The 12832-nt window shown below is 49.2% G+C and overlaps 1 protein-coding gene across 1 annotated transcript in view; it reads left to right on the top strand.

Annotated features, from left to right (window-relative positions):
* The window catches only part of SCNN1B (sodium channel epithelial 1 beta subunit), a 20217-nt gene extending 10339 nt beyond the window's left edge, over window positions 1-9878 (top strand). The window contains exons 7-12 of the mRNA XM_019512799.1: window positions 3714-3831; window positions 4561-4636; window positions 4811-4868; window positions 7326-7387; window positions 8715-8790; window positions 9330-9878. Of these exons, the coding sequence (XP_019368344.1) occupies window positions 3714-3831; window positions 4561-4636; window positions 4811-4868; window positions 7326-7387; window positions 8715-8790; window positions 9330-9710 (771 nt within the window). The 3' untranslated portion in view covers window positions 9711-9878. The remainder of the gene's footprint in view (window positions 1-3713; window positions 3832-4560; window positions 4637-4810; window positions 4869-7325; window positions 7388-8714; window positions 8791-9329) is intronic.
* Window positions 9879-12832: the final 2954 nt, after the last annotated feature.

Genomic DNA, 12832 nt, shown 5'->3' with positions numbered 1-12832 from the left:
AAAGTTTTTTTTTTTTTTTTTTTGCAGCTTTGATCTCTGGGAAAAGACGTGAGAGATGAGGGATGCTGGATTATTAGTATCTGTATGTCAAGGTGCATCAGATCTGGGATACCTGTGTACAGTCTCCCAGGAACAGCAACCTTCCTGCTGAATTTCTCCCAATTTTCCTTCTTTTCACTTACCTCCAAAAAGCCATCCCACATCCTGCCTGTCTGCCTCTTCCAGGTAAAGATTTGTAGAAGACTGAGGAGGACAGAAAAGGGCACCAGGGATAAACCATCCCAGCAGTCATTTTTTTTCGAGAAGCCTGGGAGCTGCTGGGTGAACTGGAATGGATTTTGGAGCCAGGCTGCAAAGGGGAAACAGAGCTCCTAAGTAAATGTCAGCATCCACCAAATGTGTTTTGTCCCATGAGCAGTAAAATGACAGGCAGGATGGGCAGCTAGTCCAAGAGGCCTAGATGCAAACAGAGAAGGGAGGGAAGGTGCGACAGGTGGAAACAAACCCAGCAACACAGGGGAGAGCGTACAAGGGGCTCAAAGAGAGAGAGAACCGGCACTCGGGAAGAGGACACTAGGTCAGGGAGACTAGAGACCAAAGGCACTCTCTAAAGGATGGGGAGTGCATGAGTGGCTCGTGATGGATGAGGAAGACGATGCTTGAGAGCACTTGTCCGTTCCCAGGCTCAGCACTCACAAAGGAGGCTGGGCAAAGATGCCAAAATATATGTACAACATTCTTAGGCAGAGATATCCGCTTTGTAGGTGTCAGGGATCCTGAGCAATCAGACATGCCACCGTCCTCAGTGGCACGTGCTTCACCAGGTGGGGATGGCACAGGCCTGTTTACCCGTAGCAAATGGCTCAGCACAGGCTGCAGACAGGTGCCAGTTACATCAGTGTCACTCACAGGGCTCGTGGGCCAGCGAGTGCTCCAGCAGAAAGCTGGAAGACAAGACTGAGGATTGCAATCAGAAATGCATGCTCTTAGTGTCACCTTGCCAGGATTTTTCCTCCTAAAGCAGCAAGAGGGCACAAACCTGTGTTTAGTTGCTGTAGGTCTTTGGAGGAGGGACGTGGCTGGCAACCTAATGTCAACAAGGACAGGATGTCATTATCAGTCGTAATGAGGCGGCATTTGCTTTTTTGCTGTGATTTTGATTATAGGTTTGATTATAGGATGTAATTGGAAGGGTTGTCCTGTAATCATTGCACAAGTTCACCCAAAGGCCAACTTTGACCTCTCGGGGGATTCTTGAACAATCAGCACAGACCTCACCTGCTGCTTACGTTAAAACCACGGGGCTATTCAGTCTGGGATAGTCTGCCTCCGCGGGTCGACTGCAGTATATATGGCTCTGGCAGTTCTAGAGAGGAAGCCATTCAGTGATTACATTCTTTGCCTTGTGATTGTAACGTTCAAATATTTTGGAAAATAGTGTGACTGCTGCTGCTCCGGTGCATTCAGAGGCTAAAAGTGACTCTGACTTGTGTAACTATTATGCCGTCTGTTTTTAGTGGACTGCACCTTTACCCTGCCCAGCACCTTGCAGACAAACAGGCAGAGCTACTGCCGCCTTGACAGAAGACAGATGTGTGCATGGGGCCCCTTCTCATGGAAACCTGACTTGGGTTTTTTCATGATCCTTTTTCTTTAAGAGAAATAAGCCATTTTCAGATGAACACATGGGGTATGGAAACACAACTCCCCTCCTGCCTTTCCTTCACTTCAGAAGCAAAGGGGGAGAAACTGGGAACACTTGTGAAATCAGTGGAGTGGGTGAAGCACGGTACTGGTTTTAAGCATTCACCCGCTCAGAGCCACCCGGGAGGCTCTAGCCAGGTACAGTGGGGCTGAATAAGCACAGCACTGGGAAGCAGTCGTACTGGTGAGGACTGGCAGACTTCTGGGAAGTCCATTTCCCAGAGGAACAGCAGAAGCCCTTTACCTCGATTCATTTGCTACTAGGCTGGAGAATGACATCCTGTACCAGGGTGGCCTGCCAGGTATTTCATGCCTCTGCCTTCACAAAAATGTACCCACCATTGCACCACTTTGCAGTACTTTGAAAGAGGTCGATAGAAATACTTAAGCAAATGCTTTAAATGTTTCTAAACGATGACTCAGATTCCAGATGTGCCCACATGAAATTCATGCCACCCGAGGGAGGTTTGGAGACTTCTCAGCAAAGTGGAACTTTTTTATGGCTCTATGATCAGGCCACAATAAAGTCATTAAATATTTTATATTGCACAAACCACTCTGGTCCTGCCACCCTGCCAGATTTCACTCTTTTCACAGAGCCTCTAATGCTACTTTCACAGTTTCATCCCATCGTGACGACTAAGAAATATTCCCCGCACAGGGGTCTCATGCGGAAGAGTTAATGGCAGAGCCTGAACTCTGTCTTTCTTAAGCAGGCAGCTGGGACCCTCCCAGGGGAAAGAGAGCTCAGCTTTATAAAAGTTGCTTCCTGTAACAAAGCATTTCAAAATGATTAACTTTTACCAAAAGTCATGGGGATTTTTTAAATGGCAGCCCTGTCTCAGCAAACGCTAGAAGCAATCTCAGCATCACGGACGGGATTGAACATCTGTTTGTCTCTGGAGTGGGGCTCAGTGATTAAGGCATCTTGTTCGCCTACCCTCAGCCAGTCAACCCAGCTGTGAATAGGAACCCAGCCACGTCCCTTCCCAGTGTGCCATGGTGCGTGTTCACAATGCCGACCTGATAAGCCAACTAGGTTCAAACAGACCCTGGGCCTTTTCCATTTCCTAACCACTCAGGAGCCTTCAAATGAACGAGGTCCCTGGCACACGTTAATTTTAAGATGCCACACGCATGGCAGAGGTGTGATTTTGGGATCAGATCGCAATCATGCTCTTTCTACTTATTAGTGCAGCTGGTTAAAATCTAGGTGTCCGTAGCCCAGCATGACCCAGTGCAGGGCCAGGGCTGGAGCCAAAAGTCAGCTGATTACTGGCCCTGGGGCAACCCCAGGCTGGCACGTATTCAGTTTAAGGCACCGCACAAACCAGCACTAAGGTTGGAAGGCGAAGCGCCAATCTTCTACATGACGTGGAACATTTTTGTGGTTGGTTTGCCATTTCATTTGATGGCACCTTAAACTGGGTGCACATGTAGCACCCTTACCACTTACGCTGTGATTAACACGTTAATTGCAAGATAAATGTAACGTGTAGGGGGACCCTGATACAAATTAACTGCTTCTTGCATGCCACTCCCTGTGACTCAGTTACTCCATCTGAAAATGGGTTAAGGGAGGTTTACTCATTGTGGTAAAGTGCTTTGAAAGCTTCAGGGAACAACCCAGTGACAAGAAAAGGAAAGCAAACTGATGCTGCCACTAAGAAGAGGTCTTTCATTGCAAGCACATCCCTGGTATTCATCTGCCTCACCCAGTTGCTACTGTGACTTCCTAGCACCTGGCAGTGCGTTCCGATTGAAACACATGCTGCTTAATGACAAAACCCACCTGGGAGAGCCCCTAAGTTACAGAGTGCAGTTTGTCCCACTAAGCTGATGCCTGGCCCCAGAGCTGAAATCACTTTTCTTATGTGGGTCCTCAAGAGCCCTCCCTCCAGTTGTTAGAGACGGGCCCTTTGCGAGCCCAGCTGGAAGGCGCCTCTGCAGTGCAGGAGCAGTGTGAGAGCAGATCGCACTTCTAAAGGCCCCTTGTTTCCTCTCCACAGGCCTGTCTGCGCTCCTGCTTCCAAGCTCAGATGGTCGAGAACTGCGAGTGCGGTCACTATCTGTTCCCTTTGCCCAAAGGGGTGAATTATTGCAACAACGATGATAACCCAGACTGGGGTAAGAACACGAGCAGAGCTTCCAGGGATGCCGTAGGAAGAGAGCAGGTGCAGGGGAAGCTTATTATCTGTGCTGGGGAATGAAACACTTGCTCGGATACACTTAGCAGTGACCTTAGCTGTTTGCTAACCAGATCCAGGCAAGGAAGGAGGGAGATCTCCCTGCTGTGGCCTGAGGCAGAGACATCTCAGCTCCCTCCTAGCTTAGCTGGGCAGGGACACAACACCACCACCCAGTAGGCTGACACTGGATGCTCCCCACAGAGGAGCAAACAGAAGACACCTGCCTCCCTGCACTTCAGGTTCCCTAGCATGGAGGGAGACCCAGGGCTTGTCCCCGTGTTTGTACAGATCTCCCCATCTGCCTCCTTCCTCTCCTACATGGTGCCACAAAGCACCTGCGATCCTCAGCACGCAACCATGTCTGCTCCGCCAAGAACGTCCAAGCATCGCAGCTCTCTTGCGGCAGAGCCTGCGGCAAAGGGCACATGACAGACACTATAGTCAGTGATCTTGCACGACAGGCAGAAGCCCATTGCATCTATTGAACTTGATAATAAACAGCTACCTAACCCAGTCAATAGGCCATTAGTAATAACTGTTTGCAGGTAATTGTCTGGTTTCTCTTAAATGGACTTTCCAGGCAACAGCAGGCTAAGGGGGAAGCTGATTTGTGCAACAAAGTGCTCATCTGAAAGGATTCTGTTTGCTTTTTATTTTTACCAAACAGCCTATTGCTATTCTTCACTGAGATCAAGTATAAGACACAGGCAGTTTTGTATTGACTCTTGTAAGGAAACATGCAAGTAAGTACATAAAATATCTCTGCCAGCTCTACAGGTGGAGGGACTGCTGCATTTCATCCTTCACTGAACTGATCTTCTTAAAATCTAAATGAATCCTTTGTCTGAAATCCAACTCACCTCCGGGTGATCCCAGAAGGGCAAGCTCTGTCTTAATGCTCCTTGTTTGCTTTCCAGTGACACACAGTACAAAATGACCATCTCGATGGCAGACTGGCCGTCTGAGGCTTCAGAGGTAAAGCCCGTTTCTAACTTTAAAATGGGAATTAACAACGTGATGTACTTCTCTCAGCATTTATGGCACTGGTGTTTATATAGGCAACCCCTCTTCACTAAACTGCTTTTTCCAGCCCACAGTCAAGGAAACTATCTCCAGCACATAATAGTCAAATGGGGAACAACCAGCTCTCCTCCCAAAGGATTTGGCCCAGCAAAGCTGAATCTGGTTCTACAAAGCAGATACTAAAGGCTCAAATCTATTTCCGCCTCCTTTGACCTAACTCAGAAGCAACTACTTTCAGGTGAATGGGGCGAGAATAAGGAGAAGGGAAGTCAGTGGCAGGCTAACCAGGACCATCACTGTTCATCATGTGAAATGTCCTCAGTGGAGTTCAAGTGCAATAGCCTACTCTTCCAGCGACCATAACACTTGTTTTTGTAGCTCGCTGCAGTGAGGACAAGTAGCCACATAGCCAGGCATTTCAGGAGTGCGGGGCAGGGGTCCCCCCTCCCAGGGGCTTGTGATCACCAGTGAAGGCTACTACATAAAAAACGTTGTTAGACCGACACGCTAACAGGAATGAAGGACACTAACAGCCTTAACTCTGCTCCTTCAAGAATGTGACAGGTCTCCAGGTGCACAAGCTCATTCTGGACCTCTAACGCATCATCATCATACATCGTTTTTGCAAAATCTTTGATACATGTGTGCTATCCTCTTGTCTGTCCTACTCTGCATATACAAGGCAGAAGTCCATTGCTGTCAAAAACTGCATGGTCAAAATGAGCTTTATATTATGTTGAGGGCCATCTCTAGCTCCCAGCTCCCCTCAGATCTGCATGACTGTTTGTCATAGAGGACTTCAAAGGGGTTTTGTATCCATGAAGTGATCAGGATTTAGCCTTGAGGGATCCCGGAGGCTGCCAGGAGCAGGAGATGGTAACAGACAAGTGAGCATCCTGTTCAGCTACAAGCCACGTTTATGGCTTTTGCCGAGCTAGAAACAGGTAAGAGCAATTATGCAAAGTGGAGCCAGTGCCTCAGGGACACGTTACATTGCTAGAAAATGCTCCTGCTGAACCAGCACCGCATCTGGCATCATCGCAAGTAAATGCCACCACGGATATGGGCTCAGTCCAGATCAGCGGAGCATGGAGGAGATGTGAGAACAATGAACAGGGCTGGCAGGGAGTTGCCAGCTAGCGCCAGGGGAATATGAGCTTGGAGCTAGAACAGCCGCTGCCTGCTGGAGGGGGATAGCGAGTAATTGTTACAGTTACCCTATACTACATCCCATTTTTCTCCCTACGTGGACCAGGTTAAAATATTGTATAGTGAGAACAGAAACCCTGATGCTTATCTAAGGACAAATTGTTTTTCGGTTGTTACCCAAGCCCTGTGCTCCAGGACCCCCTCACCTCCTCTCCCAAACTGTGGTGACTTCCCGCAGATTCAGGATTCTTCTCTCCTTTCTCTCGGTCTCCGTCCCTGCTGCACTTGCGCTTTGCTTGCTCTTGACGTCCATTCTCTTCTGAAAGGGTACAAGTGCACAGCAGGATGCTTGTCGCACAGAGAGCTGCACCGGCAGACACTGGTACCTGGACTACACTCCTTCCAGGGGCCTTGGTTACTAGTCTTTGCCATCACATCATCACTGCTGCCGTTCCTGTGCAGATGCACGTCCCCTCGACTAACACCCCCTTTGAAAGTTAACCCGAGTCTCATCTATTCTAACATTGCCATTAGTGCACAGCAGGCACCTCAGCTGCGCAGGCTGGTACCAAGCATCCCTCCAGAGGGTCGATCACTGAGAGGTCTTTCCCCAGTCCACCCCCCCACATGGCCTCACTCTGATGCACCGATGTGAAAATGTGACAGCTGGTAATGTGGACTAACAGAAAAGTGGGACATTGCAGACTAGCAATTGCTGGTCACATTGGCACGACTGTTCTCCCTGCTGTTTCTCTTGCAGCCTGCTTCCCAGGCTCGGAGAAAAGCCCCTGCCTTCGCTGCCTCCCCGATTGCTTTACATGCAGTAACATCCCTGGTTGTTAAGTACTTGCAGGTGGAGGCGATTCCAGCTTTCTGCACATGGCCTTGCGTTCTGGTATTTCTCTTCCTCAAGCCACATGTGCCCCAGGGCTTGTCTACACAGGGAAACCAAGGAACATTAGTCCATATTAACTGAGGGTGTGAATTCAGCATGGACCAGTTAAACTGCATTCAATCCCCTGTGGATGCACTTCTTCAAAATTAGAGTGGCCTTCCTCTGATTAAGCTTGATTCACTTTGGGAGCAAGTTAAACTCACTTTAATTCTGATTAAGTGCCAACAGGGATTTGATGCATCTTGATGAATATGGTTTTTCATTTGAATCGACTAAGCTTGAACTCACTTTTCTTTGTCCCTGTACAAACAGCCCACAGATAGGGCTTTTGTCATTTCATTGCTGAATCCATGTTCTTTTCCTAGGACTGGATTTTCCATATTTTGTCGTATGAAAGGGATTTGTCAACAAACGTGACTCTGGACAGGTGAGTGAAAGGAAAGAGCTCTCGCCATCTTATCTAAAGAGCCTGCTAACTCTCCAGCAGATCCCAGGACATGGTGCTAGAGGTGAGCCCGGGGAAAAAACAAGTCAGAAGGAAGCAGGTCATGCTAAACCAAAATTCAGCTGGTGAACATTCAGTTCCCAGCAGCGAGGGCTGGTCGGCATACCACATCAGCCGTGTCTCTGATATCGAGCTGCAAAGCCACATGACACGAACCTTCTTGATGCAACTAGTTCTAGCCTGACAGCGAGCACAAGGAAATTGTACTCAGGAACATTTGCTTATCTTTATGCAGGAAATTACTGCCGTTCATTTTTTATAGATAAAACCCAGTCTTGTTTTATGTATTTAGTGCACATGCTTAGTCAGTCTTAGCCCATTGCGGCTCTTAAGGTACCGTGCTGAATCAGAGAGCAAACATGAGGCTGGGTAAAAGAGGTCCAACAAAGACACGTAGAATCAACATGGCAATAGTGCTTGGAGACCAACCTAAAAACGAAACTGTGAGATACCGGATTGATGTATGAGAAAGACCAAGCTCTGGGACAAGCAGTGAGAACATTAACAAGGCTTGCAGGGGAGTTGCCCAAGCTTAGAATAATATTGTTGTCATAAAAGCAGTTTGAGAGAGAAATGAACAGGACGCTGCCATGAGGCACAAGGTTGTCAGGAAAGAGCAACTAGAGGTGATGGACATTGTCCCCTCGATTTCAGCTCTGGAGTCCAGAGCTCCACAGTTGCTGAAGCAATCTGGTTTTGGGGAGGGCTGAGAGCCCATGGGGGTTATTATTTACAAGCCATCGAGCTGTCATTTAGAAGCGTAACTCAAGGGCATCTGTGTTTACAACTCACTTAGAGCTGCTGCAAAGCCGTCCTCCTTCCCGAGCAGCTCTAAAAACCAAAGAGAAAGTGGTGCAGGACACACCAAGCTGAGTATGTCATGCAGATAGTTGTGTCCCCTCACTGGGTTATCTCCAGCAGAGACCTCAGGGCCTGCCCAACACCCCCATGGGCAATCAGCTCTTGGAAAGCTGTTCCAGTCGAGTTCCCCAAGGCTCCCAGTTAGCTGTGCAGTAGATCCAGTCTATGAGGTGCTTGAAAAGCGGGTCCCCCCACAACACCTAATCCCCAGACAACACCATTTCCCCTGCTCTGCATGCCAGGGGGGCTTGCCATAGGAAGGAGATGACGAAGGTCTCCCGCAGCACTGCTTTGCGAGCCTTTTTAGGGAATGTGCATGTTCAGCTGGATCAGTAAAAGCACAGGACAGACAAGACTGGAAACTGAAGGGATTCTTTTGTCGTCACAGACACGGGATCATCAAGCTCAACATTTACTTCCAAGAGTATAACTACAGAACCATCTCGGAATCGGCTGCTACAACCGTAAGTCTGAGACCCGGTTCCTGCTAGGCAACAAGCCTGCCGCGGTGCATTTCCAAGAGGCGGGGACCTGCAGAATACTCGCTGCAGCCTCTCTGCTGCCCCACGCCCCAAGCAGAAGCTATGCAGCCAACAGAGTAAACCTGAAGTGCTGAGGCATCGTGTGCCCTGCTGTGCTGTCCCAGCTACCTGCTGGGAGCAACAGAATCCCTCCTCTGGGTCTACTGCAGCCTTCGTGGTGTTTTCCACAGGCCTGCATTCATTCCTCCCTCCCATTTGCTCCTTTACCCTCCTCCAGAATATGTGTGGGGGGATAGGAGTTGCTCAGAGACAGTGGGAAACATCTCCCCAGGGGGAACATGCTGCCTTCCCAGCACACCAAACCTATAAAGCAAGTGAGTGAGACATGCTACCATGTGCTCTAAACTCTCACATTCCCCTCCTTTAAGCCAAGCAAATAGTTGCCTGATTGCTTCTGGGGCCAAAGGGAAATGCAGTCCTGCCCTGCCCTCCCTCATGCTTCCCTGGCTTCCCTCTTGCAGATCGTCTGGCTGCTGTCCAGCCTGGGAGGCCAGTTTGGGTTCTGGATGGGGGGCTCCGTGCTGTGCCTCATCGAGTTCGGAGAAATCATCATCGATTTCCTGTGGATCACCATCATCAACGGCATCAGCTGGTGCAAGGGCCTGAAGCAGAAGCGTGCCCAGGCTCACTACCCCAACGCCCCTCCAACCGTGTCGGAGCTCGTGGAGGCTCACATCAATTTGGGCTTCCAGTACGAGGACGGCAGCGTCACCCCTGGCAGTGACAACTGCTGCAGTGGACGGCTCCCCCCCGAGCCCGGCACACCTCCCCCTAACTACGACTCACTGCGCGTGCAACCCCTGGACGTCCTCGAGCTGGGGTGCGACACAGAGCCAGAGTGAGCACAACTCCTTCTGGGGCCTGGTCCGGCTTGACACAGCCCCTGCAAGTCACGGAGCAACACTCTGTTAGTTCTCCAGTTTTGCTCAGTTAAACACTTCCCAGTTGCTCCCCTCCGAAACCCCCCCCCTCCTTCCCCACCCGCAAATAAAATGTTCATTGTAAAGACCCTTTATGTATAAACCCAGTGTCCTGTGCTGACCATATTGCCCATGATGTGTGCAACTTGACATAGCACCTGCGTGGTTATAAGATACACCCCAGATTTCTTTCAAGAAGTATTTTTGCTCCCTTGGTTCAAAGTGCTTAATGACAAGCAGTGTCTGTGGTAGATAGCTCCTTGTTAAATGATTTCCCTAAGTAATCCCAGCAACACCCACTCCATCTAACGGGTCAGGATGCCAAGATAGTGCCTACAGCAAGGACAACTGGAGGGTATTAGAAGGGAGAACAATCACAAGGGAAGGACTATCAGGAGAGTGCAGGATGGCATGGGGTGTCTGAGGCCCAACAGCAAGGCTGCTACCAGCAGAGTCCGTGCATCGGGTCTGCCCTCCATCCTGTGCCTGGAACTGAAGTCCTCTGCTGTCCTCATGTTTTTGCTTCAGTGGCCAGAAGTAGCAGCACTGGTTGAAGCGTGTGAGGAGCTGCGTCCCCTGCTTCCTGGAGCCCGTGGGTTGGTGTTCGTGTTCCTGTGCTCATGGCACTGCCGCCTCGTGACTGCCGTCCTGCCTGCAGATGGGCACATTTGTTAATGTGTGATAGAGAGAAATACTTTGGGCTCCAATAAAGACATAGGTGCATGGGGAGGGTGGGGGGGAGCGTCAGGCCACCCAAAGCATCCTCCTTGGCAGGAAGCAGCAGCCAGCTTCATTGACCGGATAAGGGTTGGTCCTTGCAATGGGAGAGGCTGATGACTGGGGCCACCTGCAAGCTTCCCTGGAAAAGCCACCACTAGCCCTGCCCTGCGCCTACTCCTGCCCAGCTCTGTTCTCTTCCTCTTCCCAGGTATTTATACTGTGGGCTTATTTTGCTTTTCCACTGGGAGTTGGAGAGAGACCATGGACTCACCTGCCTCAGAGCCATGCTGTTCCCGGGAGGAAACTATGCTCTGCGTAACCAAAGAGGAGTCATGTTTTATTGCACTCGTTCTGCAGAACTCCAAGAAGCCTGAGCATCGAGCCAGATCACGCGCAGCTCTGCAGTTACCAGCAGTGTGACTCGGAGCACATCACAGCTCCCCAAACCTTGCCTGTACAATGAGGATGATACTTTCCCTGTGACATCAAGTGGCTGGAGAAATTGCAGCCCATTTGCTGGTATAAACCCCCTTTAAGATCCACAGGTGAAAAGTGTTAATTGAATGCAGTCTTGTTGAACAGCTGCAAACTACCACAGGAGAGCACGGCTTCCACACCACCTATCTGCACTCTCTCCATTCACCACAGCGGTGGGCCTCACTACCCGTCACGCTACTGAGCAAGATGCTGCAAGAGCCAGTGCAAAACCTCGAGCGATGCCTGGCACATTTTTGAGGCCCTGTTTTAGGCCAGCAGCCTGTCAGTGGCATTTTACTGTAGGACTTTATGCCCCAAAGTGATAAACACTGATTGATGTTCAGATTCCTTGACAGTGTCAGAGATGACGAGAGCTCAGCACTGTCAATGCAGAGCAGAGCTGCGTCTCCAACAGGCCAAACTCATCCTCGCACTTAGATGCAAGGATGTTGGGTCAAGACCTACTGGGCTGTGAACCAGGACCGAACCCCCTCTGCCCCACAGCAAGAATCGCATGGCAGCTTTGTCACTTGTTGTGAAAGCTTTGTCTTTTCTGGTAAGGATCAGGATCAGGTGGGAATTATTACAGGCATGTAGGTCCAATGACCTGTTCTTTAAGGTCCCAAAGCTGCTCCATTCCCTGGGCCACTGTGGAGACAGCTTTTTTTCCAAGGGTTTTTTTCTGAGGGTTGGGATGTAGCTACTTGGGTTTCTCTCACCATTAGCATTTCTGCAGTGCAGCCACTGTCAGTCTATGCCTGAATTTTTTCCACCACTTGGACAGTTAGATTTCCTGCAGATGGACTAGGGACGATCAGTAAAACCAGTAATAGCTTTCAGATGGGTAGAAACATAGCATGCACACCCTGCGACTAATGAGAATGACAGGGGCTGAGCAGCAAGGACTAATCAGGAACATCCCTTCTGAATTCCATTCATTTACTTAACGACTTTGGCAAATTTCTAGTTGAAAGAAAAAAAAAAGAATTACAGTGAAAGACTTTTACTGCCTGTCTCAGCCCATTAAATACTTCAGCAGATTTATGTCAATTGGCTAATTTACCAGCAGCATGAAGCACTTGGCCTTCACACTGCAGATCCAGTCCGTACTCTCCACCAGCAAATCGCATCTTTTTATTAAAATGCTACTCCAGAAGATCTGGATAGACAAAAATCCCTAATTCTGTACCTTTCAGGAATAAATGTACTGACACGAACATGAGCAACACTTCACCACTGCTCTCCGGCCTCCCCTTGTATCATCTCTTCCACCCTTCTCTCCCATTTAACAAAGGGAACCATCTGACATGAGCTGCAAAATGCACCTGCTTAAGCAAATCTCTTAACACCTGAAGGAAATGGGCACATCAAACACAGCAGCATCATAAATGACTCATGCATTTTAGACCACACTCATCACAGAGAGAAAATTTACCGGATCCCTGCAGATGCCATTCCTGGCATTGCAAAAATGAAACAGGATTCCCCACATTGTGTCAACCCCTGATTGATCCCCTTTGCTCCACAGGAAGTTTCTATTCACAAGAAAACAAGCATACACCTCCCTTTCATTACACAAATGTTTCTTGGGCACAAAGAACTTCTACATTTAAGGTTCTGACACCATCAAAGAAGGTTAATTACTTGGGAAAGACTAGTCTAAGGCTGCCACAGCTGAGCTCCAAAGAGAAGCCTGGACTGGAAGGGAGCTGGCAATGCTACACATGCAACGTCTCACGGACATTATGAGGTTGGCCTCAAACCAGAGAAGGTTAAAAACAACGCAGGTTTGAGTTCTTTATTACTTGACTTCACAGGTCAGGTTTTCCAGCGCCTCTCTGACTGCT

Source organism: Gavialis gangeticus, unplaced genomic scaffold (assembly GCF_001723915.1).
Source record: "Gavialis gangeticus isolate Ggan-Ray unplaced genomic scaffold, GavGan_comp1, whole genome shotgun sequence".
NCBI lineage: Eukaryota > Metazoa > Chordata > Crocodylia > Gavialidae > Gavialis > Gavialis gangeticus.
Note: the sequence above shows the minus strand (reverse complement) of the source record. Positions and strands in the feature narration are given on the sequence as shown.